The sequence below is a fragment of the Bactrocera latifrons genome, unplaced genomic scaffold, assembly GCF_001853355.1.
Source record: "Bactrocera latifrons isolate USDA-ARS-PBARC rearing strain unplaced genomic scaffold, ASM185335v1 scaffold_5, whole genome shotgun sequence".
Lineage (NCBI taxonomy): Eukaryota > Metazoa > Arthropoda > Insecta > Diptera > Tephritidae > Bactrocera > Bactrocera latifrons.
In genome coordinates this window covers 1779459-1801121 of record NW_017537156.1, presented here as the reverse complement: position 1 = coordinate 1801121, position 21663 = coordinate 1779459, and the positions used below count along the sequence as shown (strand labels likewise).

The 21663-nt window shown below is 41.0% G+C and overlaps 4 protein-coding genes across 6 annotated transcripts in view; 1 reads left to right on the top strand and 3 right to left on the bottom strand.

Annotated features, from left to right (window-relative positions):
* The first annotated feature begins 5355 nt into the window (after positions 1–5355).
* Positions 5356–8331, top strand: LOC108973648 (myb protein-like). Its single transcript, XM_018941039.1, is given in 3 exon segments — positions 5356–5379; positions 6429–7539; positions 7601–8331. Coding segments are annotated over 3 exon segments (1710 nt in total). The 3' UTR covers positions 8176–8331.
* A 2668-nt stretch (positions 8332–10999) lies between these two features.
* Positions 11000–13728, bottom strand: LOC108973667 (glycosylphosphatidylinositol anchor attachment 1 protein). Its single transcript, XM_018941069.1, has 5 exons — positions 13446–13728; positions 13042–13392; positions 12788–12979; positions 11621–12720; positions 11000–11559 (listed from the first exon to the last, which is right to left on the bottom strand). The coding sequence occupies exons 1-5, from the start codon at positions 13621–13623 to the stop codon at positions 11437–11439; spliced, it is 1944 nt and encodes a 647-aa protein (XP_018796614.1). The 5' UTR covers positions 13624–13728; the 3' UTR covers positions 11000–11436.
* A 209-nt stretch (positions 13729–13937) lies between these two features.
* On the bottom strand, positions 13938–15796 carry LOC108973666 (histone acetyltransferase KAT8-like). Its single transcript, XM_018941068.1, has one exon. The coding sequence runs from the start codon at positions 15512–15514 to the stop codon at positions 13979–13981; it is 1536 nt and encodes a 511-aa protein (XP_018796613.1). The 5' UTR covers positions 15515–15796; the 3' UTR covers positions 13938–13978.
* Positions 15797–17823: 2027 nt separating this feature from the next.
* Positions 17824–21663, bottom strand: part of LOC108973739 — a 90527-nt gene continuing 86687 nt past the window's right edge. For 2 of the 3 annotated variants that reach the window (XM_018941199.1, XM_018941197.1), the window contains 2 exons: positions 19541–21587; positions 17824–19479 (listed from right to left, as the gene is read on the bottom strand). In XM_018941199.1, the coding sequence (XP_018796744.1) occupies positions 18495–19479; positions 19541–21587 (3032 nt within the window). In that variant the 3' untranslated portion in view covers positions 17824–18494. The remainder of the gene's footprint in view (positions 19480–19540; positions 21588–21663) is intronic. The other variant, XM_018941198.1, reaches the window with a different exon arrangement.

Here is a 21663-nt window from a genome sequence, read left to right as displayed (position 1 = left end):
ACGCCTTCGCGAATTCAAATCATATTATCAATTATATTTTTTTTTCTTAATGGGGAAGCCAGGGTGAAACTGGTAGCATGCACGATTCATAATGACCGCTAGAGTATACCTCTTTCGTGACCACGCCCAGACAGTACTAAGGGGTCAGTAGGGTAGTCTGGCCTGTTTTTTTTTGACATTTTTTTTCATAGAAATTTTTATTCTACAATAGAACTTTTTCCACATATCATGAGGTATATCGTGGAGGTAGATAGGTAGGCAGGAGTGCAGCCCTAACGGGCTCAATTAGCACTTGATGTGCCATTTTGRAACACTGTTCGTAGAACCTCCTGTATCTGCTATTACGTTTCACTTTCTCTCTCAAACCATTTTGTGGTTTCGATGAAACTACTTATGCCCGATATGCTTTTAGTGGAAATCCATTCAATGTTTGGTGCTTGATGGGTTCCAAGTGTTTTGTGTCGGATATGTGCTAGAGCTGGGCATTCGCAGAGAAAGTGGAAGATTGTTTCCTTGTKCCCTGCTACTCCGCAGCCACGGCAGATGTCGTTGTAGGGCAAACTTATTTTGGATGCGTGTTCCCCAAATGGCCAGTGCCCTGTTGTGGTAGCTGTTACTCTGTAAGTACTTTTTCTTGACCTATTTAGTAAATCATTGGTTCTTTTCCTGTCATATGTTCGCCATAATTGTTTAGTTAAGACGCATTTTGTACTGGTTTTCCACCAGTTATTTGCAACTTGTTGAAATTGCCTGTTGATCTCTCCTTTGATCGATCCTAGTGGGCTTGGTATTATCTCCGCCTCGGATTTGTTGAGGAAAGCTCCTGCCTTTGCCAACTCGTCTGCTTTTTCGTTACTGAAAATGTTTCTGTGGCCGGGAATCCAGATCAACTTTAGTTGGAGCTTGTCTTTTAGTGAGCTTAGTGCTCTCTTGCAGTTGCGAACTACGCTGGAATTTGTCATGGCTGAAGACAAGGCCAGGAGCGTCGCCTGGCTATCCGTAAATATAGTTGAAGTATTTGTATTCCCGTGGTTTTCTAATAGAGCTTCGCAGGCTTTTTCTATGCCTAGTACTTTTGCTTGGAAGATGCTAGCCGAGTTCGGTAGGTGTATAGAGAGAGACAGTTTCGGTTGATCGGCCCTTTATGTACGCATGTTGGGACTTCGATAACTTCTCCGCCATTATTGTTCTTACATGTAGACCTATTAGCCTTTCCAGTACCTTCAGCATATAGGAGGTAAGGCTTATAAGTCTAAAATCCTTGGCATTCTCGTGTGTTCTTCTGCCTGGTTTTGGAAGGAACACAACTTTACTTCTTTTTCAGCTTCTTGGGATGTAAGATAGTTGAATGCTAACTTTGTATATATTTTTAAGCCTTTGAACCATTGGTTCTACCAGTTTTTGCAATATTATGGGCATAATCCCGTCTGGACCTGCTGCCTTAAATGGTACAAATCTATTTATGGCATATTTGATTTTGCTTTTGTCTACTATTTGGCTTTGATAATCCGCTGCGTTCAACGGTGGTTCTGATTGAACCCTCGTTGAAAGTGTTTGCTGACTCCCGGGGAAGTGCGTTGTAATTAGTACCTCCAGAGACTCTTTTGCCGAGGAGGTCCACTCATCACTTCCCCCCGCCCTAATGTAGGCAGTATTAATATGATCTTTGGATAGCATTTTGCTCAGCCTAGCGGTTTCTCTGCAGCTTTCTATAGATGTGCAGAAAGATCGCCATGAGTCGTTTTTAGCTTTCCGGACTGCTTTTTTGTATATTTTCATAATATCTTTATATGGCTACCAGATTTTGGTTCTAAAACTCTCTTTTAAAGCTATCCTTAGTTGTGTTCTTAAATTCTTGAGTTCACTGTTCCACCAAGGAAGATACTTTCTCTTTTTCAAAACTGTTAGTGGAGTAGATTTATTGAAAGTTGTGGTTAAGATTTTTTCCAACTTCTCTACTTCTGAATCTAGTTCTTGAGGATTTCCGATACTCTTATTGCCTCCTTTTCCGAGCCATTTTGTTGCTATACTGGTAAATTTTTCCCATGCTGTTCTTCGAGGCTTCCGGTATGTGAGAGGAGTACTGTATTTTCCACGGATGCTGAAGAGTATCCAGGAGTGATCCGACATGGAAGGCTAATCGGATACCCTCCAGTTATCCACAACGAGACTGTCTATGTCTGTTGATAGCGTGAGGTCAAGCACTTCCTCCCACCCCGGAAACCTATCAGAGCTTGGGAAAATAAAAGTCGGTTTATCGCCCTTGTTACATATACTTAGATTAATATTAAGAATATATTGCAAGAGTGACTCACCTCTGGTGTTTATGCTGGAGCTACCCCATATGGTGTGCCTTGCGTTTGCATCACACCCTATTAGGACATCTTCCTTCTTGTTCTCCTCTACTAGCCTGATGAGCGGGGCAGGTGGTATGTCTTCGTCTTGGGCCAAGTAGGCTGAGACCAAGAAGAAGGGCTTTTCCTTCTGTTCCACCTTTACCACTGTGATATCTGCTGTGCTGTAATTAGGACAAAGAAATGCATTTATACCTTTATTGATAAGAATGCATGCCCTAGGTTTACCTTCGTTCATTGTGTATAACAGGTGTTAGTTGCTGCTGTTTAGCCCTTTAATGGTATCTTCTTTGACCCAGGGCTCCTGTACTAGGCTGATTTCGATGCCCCCCTCGTTCATGAGGGTTGTCAGATTCGCTGTAGCACTCTTCGAGTGCTGCAGGTTTATCTGTACGCATCTTAAGTTATTGGGCAACTCGGGTTTCTTCGACGCCCGCATTCCTTAGCAGCTGGCTGGCGTCGTCGATCTCTTCCGTGTCGTCTTCGTCAGCCGCTTTGTCGCCTTGGAAGATTCCGAAGCTGATTTTGTAGTCAGTCTTCTTGAGAGCCTCAACGGGCTCATCGCAAACCACCAGTATTAGTCTGTTGGCTTTATTTAGTTTTTCCTCTTTGATCAGCTGCCACTCATCTATACCAGGTATAGATTTGTTCTGCAGCTTAATGCACCTCAGGAGTGTTTCGCCTGGCTCCTCTAGTGGGGGTAGCCAAATGCGAGCACGAGCTCTTTGGAATGTCCCTGGCGGGTATAAGCCTCAATTGGAGGCATACAAAGGCGTTGCTGATTTTCGCAACACTACCCGTCAGAAAGTCAAGCGAGGCTTGGTCCGCGCACTTGATGACCCTATAGCCCCTGAGGGTCTCAGAGGAGTCAAACTCCGGGTGAGGACCCGCAGGATTGTCGAGTACAAAGCTTAGCACCATACTCGACAATCTGATGTCGATCTCCACCCATCTTTCCTGTAACGTGCTCGGAGAGGAGGAATTTCCATCTATGATGGCCACTTGCAGGCTATCCCTGGCTACATCGCAGAAATGCCTTGCCGTTGTCGCGCTACTGTGTTCGCCTTCACTCCGCCTCGATTTTTAGACAGAGTTTCTGGTATTTCTGTAGTAAAGCGATTCCTTTTCTGTGAAGTACTCTCCTGTTTATGCTCTTCTAGAGGTTCTGATTGCTTCCTTTTCAGGTAGTTTTCATACTCCTCCTATTGATTTGAAGCGCTTTGTTTCTGCCTCATCAACTGGGGTACCGGCTGCCTGGCCTTGGGCTATCTTCCCTAGTATGAAAACTGCCCTCTGATACCGGTTTTTCCTCACCTGATTCTGGAATTTCTTGCGCTTCTGTTTTTTTTTTTTCTCCTTTAGCTGCCAGTGCACTTTGGTTGGTGCTCATGGCAGCTTTTCAGGTGGACGCTTCCTCCCTTAAGACTTCTGTTTTTACTGCCGTATCTACCGGTATACTTTGGTTGGTATGACCGGCGGTACTCTTACTCGTCTCTTGGCTGGAGGCGAGTAGTTCGTCTGCTTCGGATTCCGTAATGGGAATCCGGTAGTTCATGTCCTTAGTCGTCGCTGTTGTCGTCATTTTAGTTGTTGTTGTTGTTGCTGTTGTATTGTTCATATTTTGGTCCCACGAGTAAGAACGGAAAGGGTTGGTCACTCGTCTGCAGAGCCGGTATGCGGAGAGAAGGCTTTTATACCGCCGACCTCGCCCGGGCACCGGAGGGAACCGTTCGCGATCAGCTATTTATTACCCCCCGCTGACCATTCAGCCCTCGGCACGGGTACCTCGACACCTTGGCTTAGGGTGGYGTTGGTGCGGGTATCCTCATACTTCCACAATAAGAAATGGGCGTAAAACCTAGGGCTTATTCATCCATATCACTATTGTGGGAATTATGAGGTATCCCTCTTAGTTCGTAAGATTAGAGTGCGTTTCCTTTGGGATGCACACTTTACTCTTACTTAAGCCCCTTCGCCATGACAAGGCGACCAACTTCGAAGAGTTATAAACAATTTTTTTGATGACATCTGTCGGAGAAATGGCTGGGTGAATGAGATGCGTTTTTCCACGGGCGGATTTCTCATGTCTGGATCATCTGAAACACAAAAACCCAATTTATTCTTAAAAAATATGTGAATGGTTATCGTCCCTACTAGAATCATACAAAAATGTTGATAAATAAAAAAAGGGACCGCCGTTACGCACTAATTCGCAGGACCAAGGTGGGCGATAACTGCCTCTTCAGGACCTACTTCCAGGGTTATTCATGTAGTCTTTTGCTTCTTCGCTGCCTTACTTTCATTCTGAGTTTGACTTGTCTTCCTCTCTTTGTTGCGTCCGTCGGTCGCTAGGCGCCTTTTCATGGCTTTTGTCTTAGAATTTATTTAACTCAGAGGCCATTATATCCGGTGGCATAAGATATGATATGATTGTACTCACCTCGTGCGACGCCGTTCTGAACGCACAGGTAACTCTAAAGGCGCATAACCTGTACATAGCCTTTGCCATATTGACACAGGTTTTTTGACGTAAGGCTGTCACCCATATCGGATCTGCACACATAAGCCTTACCTGGCTAACTTTAGCCAGCAGAGCTCTCCTACTTTGACTTGGGCTACCAATGTTTGCCTTGATTCTCGGCAGAACCGAAGCCACTTTAGCCGCCTTACCACGGGCCTTTTCAATGTACGCCTTGAAATTAAGCCTCGTATCGATCATAACGCCAAGGTACCTCAATGTATTTTGCTTTACTACGTTATATCCATTAAAGTTTAAGATTACCGTTTCTAGCCTTTTCCTGCTCGGGATAGTACTCGTAAGCCAGTCTTTAATTTTCGACACGGTCTCATTGCATATGTTCTGAATCTGGAAGATTTCTTTTGCTACGATCGTTACGGCAGTGTCGTCCGCATAGCCGATTATCTATGTTTCTTTTGGCAGCGGTAATCGTAACACCCCGTCGTACAACACATTCCACAGCAATGGACCTAGGACGAAGCCATGTGGTACTCCACCTGTCACCATGTAAGTTTTTAGACCTCTATCGGTATCGTACAGCAGTAGTCTGTCAGACAAATAGCTGCTAATTGTTCTCAGAATATACCCCGGGGTTTTTCTTGCCTCTAATGCCCTTTGAATATGTGGCCAGTACGCCGAGCTGAAAGCGTTTTTCATATCAAGCGTAAAACCCGAGCAGTATTTTTTATCTCCATGCATCCATCTGGTGCCCCTCTATGGCCTTGGCCGCAATCCCCGTTACTTTTCCAATTGCGTCGAAAGTGGACCAATGTCTTCTGAATCCAAATTGGTTTTAAAATAACCCTGGATACTCTTCTACAAGGTGCTGTTCTAGGCATGTGCAAATCAGTCTTTCCAGTATTTTGGCCATCGTGTCGATCTTGCAGAAAGGGCGAAACGCACTCGGCTCTCCCGCCGCTTTTTTTGACTTCTGAAGAAGATTCAGCCGCTGTTTCTCCCAAACTTTCGGGAAAACTCCTTCATTTAGACATCGTGTGTGGAGTTCGGCAAAAATACTCTTGGTATGGTTGATGGCAATTTTCATTGCCTTGTTCGGAATGCCGTCAAGTCCTGGTGCCTTTGCGTTGCCAAATCCCTCTGTACTTCCATTACCAGAGAATGTATAATGAATGAAGTTCGGCCATTGGTTGTCCGTGACAACGGAGTTTATGTATGAAACAATGGGTGTATATATGTATTTACATAAAAAATTGTGCTTACAAACATTCTGCGATTGATTCTTTCAAATTTGTTTACATGAACACAAAATTACATACATACATATGTATGTGAATATGTGAACTTTATGCGTACGGTTTTTTAAATCTGTTTACATGTACAAATGATAGACGTTCTCTGTACATATTAAACGTTCTCTGCTCTGATTATACGCTCTCTGTTTATATATATTATTTGATTAGTTGGCAATGCGACACACGTAAACAAAACCAGCTGCCAGAGAAGTGATATTATTGCTGTGGTAAAGTTCATCGACATTAATATTCGTAAGGATATACACACATATCATAGTTGTACCCGTTCGATTGGGAATATAGACAAGTAATAGTTTTATAGAATGAAATATGGATTTGGAAAATCTTGATACCTACTTTATCGCCGAACGTTTGGAAAGTGGCAGTGGAGATTCGGGCGAATCGGAAAGCTCTGATAATGGTGGTGGCATCGATGATGATTCTAGTAGTTTGAGTTCGCGCACCACTGGTGGTAATGGTTGTGGCAACCCCTTCTCTCGACCTGAGAATAATCTTTTAAAAGGGTTGGTGGCTGCGCCACAGTTTAAAGATCGTTTCGAACAGCAAGTACAACAGCGTTGGACAAAGGAAGAGGATGAAAAAGTTGTTGAACTAGTACGACGATTCGGTCTAAAAAAATGGACATTAATTTCGCGTTACTTTAATGATCGAATTGGTAAACAATGCCGTGAACGTTGGTACAATCATCTCAACCCCAATGTTAAGAAAACTGCATGGACGGAAGAGGAGGATCGTATAATTTTTAATGCTCATATGGAATGGGGCAATCAGTGGGCGAAAATAGCTAAGCTACTACCAGGACGTACAGATAATGCCGTAAAGAACCACTGGAACTCCACCATGAAACGGAAATTAGATCCACATCGCTTAAGAGTTCTAAGACGCCTGTATCCTGATTTACAAGATTATCGATCAAATCTGAAAGCTCTGATAAAAGCGAGTGTCGCTGCATCTACACAACCGCAAGTGCAAAACGAACAGAGTCATGAGCAGCCGAGTACATCGGCCGTTGCGGCAATGCAAATATCAGCACAGCAGCAAGCCGCTAAGCCACCACCTACACGCCCACCACCAAATATATTGAAGCGTGCGCGTCCGCAAACAAAACTAGAACAACAATACTTAGAAATGTGCACAACAAATTCAACAAGTGGCTTCGATAATATGGGTGTAATTTCCCGTCAGTGGTTAAAATCGCAAGCGAAATTACCAGAGTCACCAGTTATCACACATATAAAACCCTTACCAATTTCCCCATCACAATTTTTCAATTCGCCATCCTATGAAGACATAAGCTTACGTGCCAGCACGCCTGCACACAAAGGTAGTGGGCGACCCGGAGTAGAAATCAAAAAGGAGTTGGAAAGTTCATCAATTGAAACGCCCCATAGAAGTAAGTAATAAAAAATTTTTAAAATAAGCTAAATTCAATGAAATTCATGCATGTTTTACAGGTATTTTAGGTCCACGTACGCCAACAACTTTCAAGGATGATCCAACTGCTGCCGATGTACTTGTTCATGACGAACAAGTGAATGACCCAGACTCTAGAAATACCGTTTGTGGTGGTGGTTCCACAATACAACCAACAAAGAAGGCACGAAAGTCATTGATTACCAGCTGGAGTGAAAATGTTATGCCCAGCATGGGTGTCAAACATGAAAAGAAACCATTACCTTACGAAACTGAGGCTCGGAGTAAATTTCTTACATCTAACGAGTCAATTGCTTTCTCACCCACAACTATAATTATGAAAGATACCTTATGCAGTGAGGCTGACTTACTACTTGAAACCAAGGAAGAAGCCAAAAAAGAAAATAGTCCCCAACAGCGAAAATGTCAGCAACAACAGAGTCAAAATGTATTGTCGATATTGCCGCCGCGTGAACGCAATAGACAACAATATTTGGATCCCAAATGGAGGCGTTTAGCATGCGGCCAAACCAAGGATCAACAATTCATGGTGCAACAAGCGCATGCATGCTTAAAGAATCTGTCGCTAATGCCGCGCTCACAGAAGCAAAAATGACGTGAACACAAAGGGGAAACTTTTCGAGGCAATTTACTAAACATAATTGTTGATTAAATAGGTATAGGCTTAAGAAAATACCATACATGTGTACACACATTCTTTGATGTGAGTACACACATATATTTACGAGATTTACTTATTTTTTAAATTATTTTTTCTATGCTACGATTGTTATCGTGTTAATTATAATTATTTTTGTACAATATACATACATAAAGTACACGCACATAAGGTTTTTGGTGGCTTATGCCACTTTCATACATTTTTATTTATGACAAAAGGGTATATTTTTTGTAAAAAGGCATTTGCAGCCGTTGCACAGCGATAGCATATAGAAATTAAGTCCAAAGAAGTTTGAGAAGTTTATCAGTACTCGATACATCTCTTAAAATGGTGTTTGCATGTATTTTTACATATGTATATACATACATACATATGAATGAATGAATGAATAATGATAAGGAATGCAGTGCGAACTTTGGTCTATTGTGCCTTCTCCTTACTCACACTGACTCGCTTAGACCCAGCCCATTAATGAAGTCCAGTAGACTACTTGGTGCTAGCGAGGCAATGCGATCCCTATCCGGTAACAACGCTCCAAGGGCCTTAAATCTGCGTCTACAGACTGTGCAGTCAATCAACAAATGCTCCGGAGTTTCAGGCTCCCTGTCGCAGAAACGGCAGTTGGCGCAAGCTGATAGGACCATGCTGTGCAGATGCCTATTTAGCTTGCAGTGCTCAGTGTACCATGCGACTAACAGCCTGAGTTTGCTCCTGGGGACGTTTATTACGATTTTGGCGTGTCTCATACCATGACTTTGTAGCCAGTGCTCCTCCCTGCCTGCTTTTGCCTCTTTACAGAGCGGCTTCTTCATGGAATGGGGACCCACGCCCGTAAAAGGTTCGGGTCCTACCATCCTGGTGGAGGCTGTGGAGCGGGCGAGCTCGTCCGCCAGTTCATTGCCGGCTATATATTTGTGACCAAGCACCCAGATCATGTGTACCTGGTTTCTTTCCGCAAGGCTATTCAGCCTCTCCCTACACTCCTGCACAAGAAGCGATTTGATCTCGTAAGAGGAGATCGCCTTTAGCGCCGCTTGACCATCGCTGAGAATGGCTATTCGYTCATTGCGATAGTTGCGATGGAGGTTTATTTCTATACACCGGCTTATGGCATAAACTTCTACCGGGAAAATGTTCTGGAACTCACCCATGGGAGCCTAGTGCGTGGGCCCACAATCCCTGCGCCGATTCCCTCCGACATTTTCGAGCTATCTGTGTACCACCATATTACCATAGTACTATTCCTCAACAACAGCTCGAGGTTAGAGTCGTTCCAACCGTCTTTGCTGCCGAGGGTAACCTTAAACTTTTTCCTGAGGTTAACCTTTTTGGTAGTACTATCCCTCGGGAGGAGGGCCAATGGTAACTTGCCACTTATCATTTCCATCCTCTGGGATGAGACTGCTTTGCCTTTTCCACCCCCTCTGCCGTTATTTGTAGAAGGGTGTGTTTGGCTACCAGACCGATGACCAAATGAATAGGAGTAAGTTCAAGAAGAACCTCCAGTGCTGCGTCGGACAGGTTCGCAGGACAGGTCCGTCATGCAGACACAGGCTGTAACTTCAGTAGCATAGTCTTAACCGATGTTTGCGCTCACTATCATGCTGTACAATCATCTAACTATCCTTGGCTTTAAACCCCAGGACCTTCCTGCCAGCCGATTGCACACCATWAAGGCTTTTGTCGCCTTGACCAAGGTCAGGTTTACGTGCTGCTTCCACCTCAGCGTGAAGTCTAGCGTCAACCCGAGGTATTTTACACTGTTGGTCATTCCTATCTCACTACCCCCCAGTGAGAGATTCCTAAGACAGAGAAGGGGCCTGCGTCTCGTAAACGGGATTACTGACGTCTTGGAGGGGTTAAGTTCAACCTCCCTACATCACCCCTTCGCTAGGTTGAGACCTCTTTGGATCAAGTCACAGAGAGTGTCTTCAGATTTCCCTTTTGCCATATTGACAATGTCATCCGCATGACACCGCCGGAAAGATTCCATCCACTCCCGGAGACTTGAATCTCTGGAACGAGGCCATCGCCCACCGGATCTAGTCCGCCGTAAACAGCTGTTTGGCAATGCTCCAATCCTCGCGGGATGGCCTGTATTCGATCACGGGTGGGCAGTGGGAAGTGCGCCAGCAGAAGCTCCATGGCCCTGACCTCCGCACTGGTCGTAAATGTCCCGTCGTCGCGCTTGATTGCTATTTCTACGTCCTTTGTGCCTCTGGCCAGAGCTTTGTGCAGCCGAGCCGCTTCTGGCGTAGTGGCGACATTCTCGCAGAATCTCCTTAAGTTAGCCTGCTAGCCTATAAGATGAGATAGCTCCGGTATTCTGACCAGAAACCCGTACGTTTCGCTCTGCTAAACTGGCTGCGTACTTTTTTCCGAAGGTCTGCTAGTTCTTTTGTCCACCACGGACAGTCTCGTCTGTCTGTAGGCGCTTTTAGGGGGCAACTGCCATGATAAGCGTTAATTACAGACTCATTCAGTTTAGAAAGCCTATTCTCCATCCCAAGGCCTGAAACGCTATTATCCGTCTGTCCCCTCCTGCTTAAATTATTGCTTAATATATCCCTAAAGGCGTCAGAATTCGCCTTCCGAGGGTTGCGTCTAGGGGGGAGTTGTCTAACCTCTACCTTTAGCTTGAACCTTATAATCCTGTGGTCTGACATACATATATGCGTCAGCAATTTACACATCATGTATCTATGTATGTGTAAGTTATAAATATAAATTGGCTATTAAGCAAAATAACAAACCATTATTTAAGTTTGATGATGAAATGTTTTCCTTTTTATTTTACATGTGTATAAAGTAAGAAAAAAGTTATAAATTAGGAGTAAAAACCCGGAGCACTCCTATCATGTAATCCAAGAACTTAAATTATTAACAATACATAAACGAATATTGTACCTACTCAAAACGAGAACACAAAGCGTATCTGAACTTTTTTATCAAATAAATATAAGATTTAAGGAGATAGAATCCGTATGTGTAGTGTTTTTTAATTCCGAAAAATGGCATTTTGCGGGCAAATGAAGAATCTCTGATCGAATTTATGGATATACGAATCTACATGGCATGTGTATGCATGTGTATTACACAAGTATTGAAGATTATTTTTTATTTCAAACACTAGTATAAGCAAAGCAAATACATTACTACATTCGTACCATAATCAAACATTCGTTGGACTAAAAATTAATTCAATTTTTTATCAAGCGTCACAGCATAGCTCTTTCGGCCCAAAGCCAAAGTCCAATACAATATCCACAATGGGAAATAAATAGCAGCAATCGCAGTATAAAGCCAATTGCCATAAATCTGTAAGAATTAAATATAAATTAAATAAATTTACATGCGCCATTTTAATATTTTCACGTACAATACTATCCATTAGACCATATGTTATGGCATCCAAAGAGGCGCTAATAGCGCGCACAGCCATGTCCTTCAGTGCCAATTCCGGGAATTCAAAAAGAATCAGCCATAATACCAGTAAATATATGACAATCATAGGGTTGAGCACAAATGTGTAAATACGCGTCAATTTCTGACGCAAGCCATTGTTGTGCTCGTTTTGTAGTAATATTGTTACCGGAGAGATGATCGCCGCCAATATGAAGCCCAAAGCGAAATTCAACAAGCCAGTAACGATCAACGCTACGCCCGTGAATATGAGCACACCAATATGCAGCAATTCAAGACCGGCCTCTGGGAGCGTGTAGAATAGTGGCAATAAAATGCCAATTAGTACTTGAACAGCCAAAATGACACCAACACTCCATTGGGTGCTAACGCCCATAGAGTTGAAGTAATCTCGGACATGTTGACTGTATGGTAAGGCGTTGCAGAAGAAGCCTAACAGTAGCGCTGTGACCATGTAAAGCAGCACCGAAATGTAAGGTAAATGTATTGGCAATCTTTCTTCATGTGTCGTTGTGTCCTCTTCCTCTGACGTTGAGTCATCTGCGCTTGTTGTGGTTAGCCAAAGCAGAAAAGCCTTAATGAACATGGGGCTAGCTAATGCAATAAGGCAGGGCATATAATCACCAATCGAAACGAAGCGGTCATTCTGCACTAATATATAGAAGAAGTAACTCTGGTGGAAACGTTCCAATAGATTGTTTAAACTACGCGAAATGCCCTCAACTGTTTTCAAAAGTGAGAGTGCAGTGCCATAACGATTGCTGTTATTGGTGTTGGTTGTGCGTTTCACAGCTTCAAGTGTCAGTGATTCTATGCGGTAACGATGGAATAGGCCGTGATTGCCATTGGGTACACCGGTCGCTTGGCTTTTTAACATTTCTACCATGTGACGTAAATTATCTTCCAATGAGTCACGGTTGGAGCGACGCTTCTTGCGTGGCGTATGCTTATAACCAGATGAAAGACCGCTGCGCGACGTCAGACGTTGCACCAAGTTGAACATATCTAAATTCGGCAACTGACCATTCAAACCTTCGATTTTTACGTCAATGTAATCTAATAAGCGAAATTAAGTTTAATGTTTGTAGATTTAACAAAGATTTAATCTATACATATACTTTACCAATGTCTAGATCTTGTATTTCTAAATTAAGTGCGGCTTGTAGCGCACCCGCGCGTGCAGGTAGATTTCCGCACCGCAAAATTGGTGAATCTTTTATGCCGCCTTCATGATAAGCCTCCAACCAGGCATGCATGCCCAGTTGTTCTTGTTCGGTTACTAGGAATACCAAATCTTTAGCCCAGTAATTTTTTTCTAAAGAAAATATAAAACTTTTATTTTACAAAATTATAAAACTTTATTCAATTCAAACTCACTGCGTGCAAAATCTGCAAATGCTAGTAACATTGGGACACTAGCCGTTATGTCGGTGTGCACAGAGTTAACAGCCCGATATGGCGCCGTATATACCACACCCTCAGTAGAGCTAATACGTGGTGCACGCAATATCCCATACACATTTTTGCCATGATATTCCTTGCCTGTGCTAAAAGGATAGTGAAGTGTGAAATTATGCACATGAGTTTCAAGTCCGATTTGATGCATCTTTGCTGCGATCCAAGCATGTGGTGTTGTGGATTTATGATCGGTACGCTCGCGTTGTAGCTCTTCATATAAAGTTTGCGCGAGGCGTACAGAGTCTTGCCCGATTTCCGGATCAACGAGTCCTAATAAGGGAGATGTTTTAAAACGTATTTGAAATTTTATTCATTTACTTTACCTGGTGAGAGCGCATTTTCTGATAAGTAAGTACCATGGCTGAATTCAGGGTGTGACAGACAAACGAACCAAGCCAAACCGGCTATATAGAAAAACAAAGAAATTTTTCCACTATGTTTAGCCAATGTACGCCCAAATTTTCCTCGCGGCGTTAATGAGGGATCCGAAAGGAGACCCATTATTATTTATAAATTGTTCTTTTTATTTTACAATACTTAAAAAGCCGGAAAACATGAAAAATATGTGTATAGAAAGCAGCTGGTTTTGTTTTCGTGTAACGCGTTGCCAACTAGACAAATTGATAAGTGACCAATATCGCTGCCACATTCCTAAGAATTGAATTTTATGATAGGGTAATTCTTATTATTTTCAGTAACATTTAAATATAGGAAAATATTTGATCGTAAAAAAATTAAATATACTTTTTGTACTGTTAAGGTGTAATTATCTTGTCCTTTTCATTAAATAATAATAACAATAATTTTTTTTAATTGCATAAACATTTTTTATTTAATTCTCTTTATAATGAAATATTTAAGCAACTTTCTTAAATTTAGCATTTCCAGTTGGGTTTCTTTTAGGTGGTACCCAACGAAGGTAAACTGGATCCACGGTCAATTTCGGTTTCTTAAATTGCGGCAACTGCAAATGTTCCATAACCGTTTTCGGTGTCACGCAGATAACATGTTGACCTTTCCAGTATTTAACCATTTTCATTGATTGCAGTGTATAAATAATGTCTTCCTGTGTTATACCACTTAATTCACTCAATTCTTTAATACTTTGCGTTGTTGTGCGACATTCTTTCATAAATTCCAACAAGGTATAAGCCCAATAACTGCGATAACTTAAACGTCCCAGATCGGAAAGTGGCTTTTCCGGGCTACCAACAACACCTTCTCGCCTTGATAACTCATAGCTAAAGGCTATTAATAATTTTCCATATCCTTTTCGTTGATATGGTGGCAGGATCAATATACAAGCAACATTATTTTCAGGTGACTCTTTCTCTTTAGAAAAATATCCCACTATATGTGCTCCGCGTTTGTCGATTTCACAAAGTACGTAAAAGTAAAATGGTTCCACATCATAGTATAATGTTTTGTGATCCAAAAATAATTTAGCCATTAAACAGAGTATTTGACAGTAAAGTTTATGCTCTTTACCATCGATTTCAAATATAGATATTGTACCCTTACGATATATTTCGTTCCCAGGCGGTTGTCGCTGTGTACACTCGGATGCGTGATAGCGATAGGTCTTTTGAAAACGCATATATTTCAGGCAATACTCACAAACATATAATGTACCCACTTTGCCGTATTCCTCGGGATAGGGACTGAAATACCAAGTATCTATTTCGAAACGTCCAATACGTAGTTTATCGATATATTTAACCTTTGTAATTGCTTCGTGTTCTTTCTCTAACGCTGCTGTTGTTGGATCCATTTCTGCATACGTTTTTTGTACATGATTGATTTCATCATGTCGTCTTTTTTGATTGCGTGTCAATTTACGATCACTATTTTCCATTGGTAAAGGGTTTTCTAAGTTTGCAATTTGCTCTTTACTTAATTGTTTAATGGTTTTGCCACCATTACCATCGGTAGAGTCTGCAGAATTTGCTGCTTCACTTGCTGTTTCAGCATCTGTTGTATCCGTTATGCGATCACGCGAAACCCATTCGTCCAGTCGTCGGTTTAGTCCAACATAGTGTACATAATATTCAGCAGGTGTGCTAGTAGAATTCCCCGTGGCTGGCTCCCCAGGACGAGACTGAATAATTTGCGCTGGATATACATTTCCATCAGCGCGTTTAATAAGATATACCTCACCGGTTTTAATTTGCATATCGTTTTGATTAGTTGTAGCTGTTGCAGTTGTTGTTGAAGGCCCTAATTCAGCGTTTGTTTTGGTTGCAACATTTTCTGTGGCCGGTGTTTTTCCAGTAGTTTCTGTTGTTGTGTTATTTACATCTATTTCCTTTTTGTCTGTTGCAATAACAATTTGTTCGTCTTGTTGAATAGTTTTATCAGCATTATTTACTTTAACACTTTCAGTTACCGTCATTTTGTCCACATTTAAATCTTATTGGCAAAAATTATTATTTTATATTATTATTATATTATTATTTTCACGCGTCCAATCAATTAGTAAAGTGTTTATAATTTCTTCTTCTTACTATTGAAAGCACAATAAAAAAAGGTGTCGTCTATTGTGAATTGCGTATATTTTCCGTGCGATTCTGTACTGTGATACAGTATCAAGTCTCTAATAGCGGGATTGTGTAACCAATCTCTAGTCTCTATTTGAGACATTTTGTGGTAAAATCTCAATTTGTGACTAGTTACTATTCACTAAACAGTCTCTAGCTTTTGTCTCAAAATATTGCCTCAAATTTGAGACCTGGTAGTTAGCAAGTCACAAAACCAAAAAGAACTCTTGTCTGCCATTTTGAATATACTGAATAGAGATCACCATAGATATTAATCGATTGTCGTTTTTTTATATTTTGTAAGCAACTCAAACACGAAAAGATTAAAAATAAATAAATTTTACATAAATTTCGTTAATGTTATGAAACAAAGTCAACATATATTTTTATTTTTTATTGATAATTAYGTTTTTTGAYTATGYTATAGAAAATTCAATATTTGTTATCGACATATTTATTTTCATTCAAGTATAAAAACATCTCTGAATAATGAAATGTAATAGAGTTTGTGACTATCACTTACAGAATAGCAAAATCGTCTCAAGTCTCAAAAATTGCCTCTGTCAAATTTAGAGACTTGATACTGTATGACAGTACAGAATCGCACGGTTAATTTCGATGAAATGATTTGAAACTGATCCTCGCTCTGTACGACTCTGATTTTGCTCCATATACTTGGCAGCCCTGAAAATCTATTACATTATCACAGCTTATTTAGACCATACAAAGGGAAAAAGATGTAAACAAACAATTTTTTTTAAAGCAATGAATCTAATTTCACCTGAAAATCGACTTAACAAACGAAAAAATGCATCCATTATATCTACTATATGGAAAATATTTAAAAAATGCCGGCTTTTATCACAAAATACTATCTTTTCTTTTTATAAATATAAAGCGATGTGAATTCTTGAATGAAAATAACAGCTGTCTTTTATCTTTCTAACGGCAGTGAGAACCCTGTTGGGTTATGAAATGCTTAAATGTAATCTAATCTTTTAAATTTTCGGTCTGAACATGGTATTACTGAAACACAATTCCATCGAAAGAATTAGGCGGAAACTAACGCACACACTGCGTAATTCATAACGCTTTAAGAGTTGGCTATTGGGCCTATATAAACTTTCACTGAAACTCTTCTAACACTCTTGGGTAGTTAACCAGTTAATAACCGAAAATTGACTAGAAGCGGTTTAAATATCTGGTCGACAACTTTAGACTAAATAATTGTTTGATGAAAATGTATTTATGTGCAAAATACCCACCAATTGTATATTGATTCAGTTTCTTAAAATTAAAATAAATGTGTTTGTTAGATTTGGCACTTTATTCGCATTTCCGACAAATTAATGAAACTAAATATTTGATTCACATTTGTTCTAACGTTAAGAAATTTAACAGAATTAAACTTTTCATCGAATATAATTTATATTTAGTTCGATTTATTAGTATTGAAATAAAATATTAATTAAACTAATTAAGTAAAATTTTAAAATTATTTGGAAGAACTTTTAATAAATATTAGAGTTGAATAAAAATCAATAAGGTTTTCGTCGTTAACTTACAGATTTAATATTAATATGTAATGTAAATTATAATTATGATAAAACCAATTATTATTTTAGTTATGTATACAGATAATATTTGCTGTTAATAATATGTTTGTGTAAGTTCAATCATATACGAAGAAATTTAAATTTGTAATAACTAAAACTAAGCTTAACTGCAATTATGCACTTTACGCTAATTTATTTTCATTATTTATAAAAACTCAGCTTTTAATTAAAGAATGTAACGGTGCTAAATATACTTAAATATGTTATTCATGTATATTATCTAATTTCATAAATGTCTTCTCTTAGTTATTAGTTTAAATTATGTTTTGTAATTAAATTCCAATGAAAATATTAATTTCTAATTATTTGTCATTTATATTTTTTACTTATTACTAAAGCTATTACCAAACTCTGTATAAACTTCAAATGGAGCGCCATAAATAGTCGCATAAAATTAAAAACAAATCATAGCTACATTCCTTCCATACAAATTTTGAAGATAAATAAAAAAAATATAAAAGAGGAATATTAACTTTAAATCATTAAATAAAATATTTAAAATTAAATATTAAATAAAAAAATAAAATAATAAAAATTTCTCTATTGTGAATACGATCCAACAGCTTTGACAATATTTGATAGATAAAAATTTTAAATTCTTGTTTGCTTTCAAACAAGTAATAACTTGACCAAACTTTAAGCTCATTATTCAGTTTTATATAAGTGCCATATGGCAGAAAGCAACACTAAAGCCTAATGGCTTTTGAAGCGAAAAATATAGTACATAGGATTGAATAGCAAATTCAAATTTTTAAAATTGCCATCTGCGGAAGTCAAACATCCTAAATTTCTTCAATTAACTAAAATATTTTATGTCACATGCAGCTCTGGTAACCGAAGGAAATATTAAATAATAATCTTCCGTTGTAGCCATAGGCGAAGGAATGCAGCTTTTATGATATTTTAAAATACGTTGCGTTCAACTGTTGATATAACGGATATAGTGCTTCATTACTCGTTTTGTGCTCTTAATTGCTATTGCTTGCGATAAGAGTTGGTGCTAGAGTACTTTCTTTGATAGTGAAAGATAAATATTAAGTATTATTAATAGGCTTCCAATTTTTATTTGCAACCCGTCAAATGAAAGTTAAGCCTCTCCTAAGCGATTTTTCCATCTATATAGTGCGTTGCTTCGAGTAACCATTTAGTGATTAAGGGCTGTTATATACACATACATAAACGTTGTTGAACTAAATAATATATTTTTTTTTTCACATAATCATTTTTCCATTTCGTTACGCACAGAAATTATGGTGGCACCCGGTGTTCGACGTCTTTGTTCGTCCTTATAGAGTATACGCCTATTGGCTGTCGCGCTTTCCATTGTAGTCTTGTTGCTATAAGCATTTACCACATAACCTTCATTGCTTGAGCTGTCTCTACGTACAATACTTGCCGTATCCTTGTTAATTTCAACCGGCGAACGTGTTTCCAGTGATGTGGAGTGGCGCAACTGATGGTACTTATTTGGCGCAGCGTGAGCGGTGTAGCTCTCATCGCCATGCAAAGTCTTGTAGAGATCGGGCGCTTGCTGGTGCAGACCGCGCATGAATATTTGCTTCTTTTCCAGCATATCACTTTGCTCACTTTCTAAACTATCAATTTTGGTTAAATCCTTTTGACTTCGACTTATTAGATTCACAATTGAGGGACTTTTCAGTCCACTCTGTAATGAGTTCTCTTTCGATGGACCGCTATAGAGGTGTGGATTCGATTTGTAGGCTTGGCTGGCATATAAATTGCTGGTGTTGTGACCATTGTTTGCATTGTTCGTGTAATTATTTTTGGTCAGCTTTTCAATGTAAATGGGGCTGGGGTCGTGACTGCCGTTCATGGCATGCACGTTGAAGCTTTTGCTGCGATTCAGCGCTTTTGCGTAGGTGCGCGCAGGTTTCGCGGGACCAACTGTTGTTTGCTGCAGTTGTTGCTGCTGATGGTATTGTGTGCGATGTTCAGGATGGCCCAAAGTGCTGTATCCACTAGGTACGAGACGTTGCCCAGGTCGCTGATATGTAGACGATTGTGTCGCATGCAACGGCTGATGGTGATGTTGCTGTTGTTGTTGATGTGGTTGTTGCTGATGTCCCTGCAATTTGCGTGGCAATGTTTGTGTCGTGTGATAGTCCTGATTTAAGTTAGGCGTTGAAGCGGCAAAATTTTGACTTGTGCGTTGATATCGTCCCAAAGTGCTGGTTGTTACATTTCTGGAAGAAAACCGCAAGCAGCGAATTAAGCAACGTAGCAATGTTATATGCAAATACTCACCTCTGCTTGTAAAGCTCTCCTTCATCGCGACGGTTCGCACTTACATTGTCACGGTTATTTCGTTCCTGCTTACCCGCATAGCCAGCATCCACACTATCTCTGGGCGCTAAAGTTTTGCGCTTGCCGACAGAACCGGGTACGTACATATTTTCCTTGCCATACAAAGTGCTCGAGTATGGATCTTCACCCAAGTAGTAGCGTTGTCTCGGACTCGGTCCACGTTCGCCGATTTCACTCCGTTCATTGGCGTATGGATCCGCCGAATTGGCACGTTTGAATTGTGTTTTGTGTATTTGACCGTTGCGCTCCAGTGTTGCCGCATGTATGTAGTTCTTATGCGCCTGTGTTGTCTCCTGTGGCATACTCTCCAACTCGGACTCACCGGAAATACCACCTTGACCGCCGATATGACTGTCTATGAGATTATATTGTTGGTAGGTTGTTTGTTGGCCAACTTTGTCAATAGTTTGTGGTGATGGCGACTGCTCACGTGACTTACTGCGCGACTTCATGCGCATTTTGCGCTCGGCGCTGGCTGAGCGTATCTTATTGACAAGCTTACGCAGCGAATTACCTATCACCTGCCCCATTTTGCTGGACTTGTGCGAGTTGACGGTGGAGTTGGAAATGGTTGAGGCTGTCGTCTGTGTGGTTTGTGTCGCCATCACAGGACGCATGTACGATTGCGAGTGCGCATGTTCGTGTTGTGTGGTCGGTGCGAATCGTGTGCGTTGATTTTGCTTTCGTGTCAACGTGCTGGTGCTCTGACCGACCAATTGACTTGGTGGTCCATAGCTGTTGGGTGCATGGTCGACGATATTGTTGCGGTAGTTGCGCTGATTTCGTATACCGTTCACATATTCCACTTGCGGCGATGATGAGCGACTACGTGGCGGTGGCAAATAGTCTGGCGGTGGTTCCAGTAAATTTCGTTGGCTTTGCGCATGCTGGCGCTCCAATGGCACTTTTTGTGGTGGCGGCGGTGAGGCGCTGTGTTGCTGTCGTAGTTTCTTTTCGATCGCGCGTCGACGTTGTGGCACTGTGGGACGACCGAGTGTGCTAGTTTGAAAGTGTTCGCGTTCGGGTGAAATAGCACGTGATTCAGGCAGAGGTAGCGGCTTGAGCGAGTTCGTATTATGCAATTCATAGCCAACGCCACGTGATGTATCCTCCAATGTGCGTTCGTAACTGCGACTCCGCATTTCATTGTATTCATATTTCTTGCCAGCGCTTAGAGGCAAGTCAGCTGGTGAACGTCGGGTTTCTAAATCACGTTCCTGACTTTGTTGTTTGGGCGGCATGAAAGCGCGTTTGTTGTTGTCCAACTCACCGCCATTTATTCCACTGTAACGAAGATCACCGCGCGAACCGCTTATGTGACGCACACCCATATCTCGGCTCGCCTTACCAATACCAACACTTGCCGTTGGTGCTTCCAAATCATCGAGTCGATCACGTGAATTACGACTACTTTTCGAAAAAAACTGCGAAGATAAGCTCTGGCGTTGTTTTTGATGCAGAATATCCTCACGACTAACGTAGTTATCTGTAGACTCAACTACGTAATGACTGTCTTGCTGCTTGTCGCGTCGCAATCGATTGCGTTCAACGGTCTCTTGGAGATCATCGCGAAACGCCTTCGAAGCGAAATGATTCGTAGGCGGCTCTTTACGTTCGGTCCAATTTGAGATACCCTGGTAGTACTTTGAGCGCCCACCCGGTCCACTCGGTCCATGTGTCTCGATCGTATGATCTTTCGATTGTTTACGTTCATATGTATTGCTCGCTGACAACCGATGACCATTGGTCAGTGGCGTAGGTGTTGGTGTTTGATTTGACTTGATGGTAACATTGAAGAATGTCTTTTTGGTCGGTTCTATTTCGCCGCCGCCGTCATCTTCGCGCGAATCATTAGAAGCAGTAGATTCGCTGCCGAAATGTGATTCCAACCATTTGATCGTCTCGCCCTTGCGTGTTTCCTCCTCACGATCGAAATCCAGCGGTCGTTTGGTTAGCGCATCCTTACGATCAGCCAGTAGCGTGGCTTCTTCAAAGAAACAAATATTCGTATATAGTTTAAAGCGAAAGCAAATGTGTATTAGATGCAGCTTGATAAGTCAGAA

Bases quoted from the DNA above. Each gene is read 5' to 3' on its own strand.
- LOC108973667 (XM_018941069.1), bottom strand. From the start codon at position 13,623: ATGGGTCTCCTTTCGGATCCCTCATTAACGCCGCGAGGAAAATTTGGG. The intron at 12,980-13,041 runs GTGAGTTTGAAT...TATTTTCTTTAG, and splicing joins ATTTGCAGATTTTGCACGCA to AAAAAAATTACTGGGCTAAA. The intron at 11,560-11,620 runs GTACGTGAAAAT...TAATTCTTACAG, and splicing joins ATGGTCTAATGGATAGTATT to ATTTATGGCAATTGGCTTTA.
- LOC108973666 (XM_018941068.1), bottom strand. From the start codon at position 15,514: ATGACGGTAACTGAAAGTGTTAAAGTAAATAATGCTGATAAAACTATT.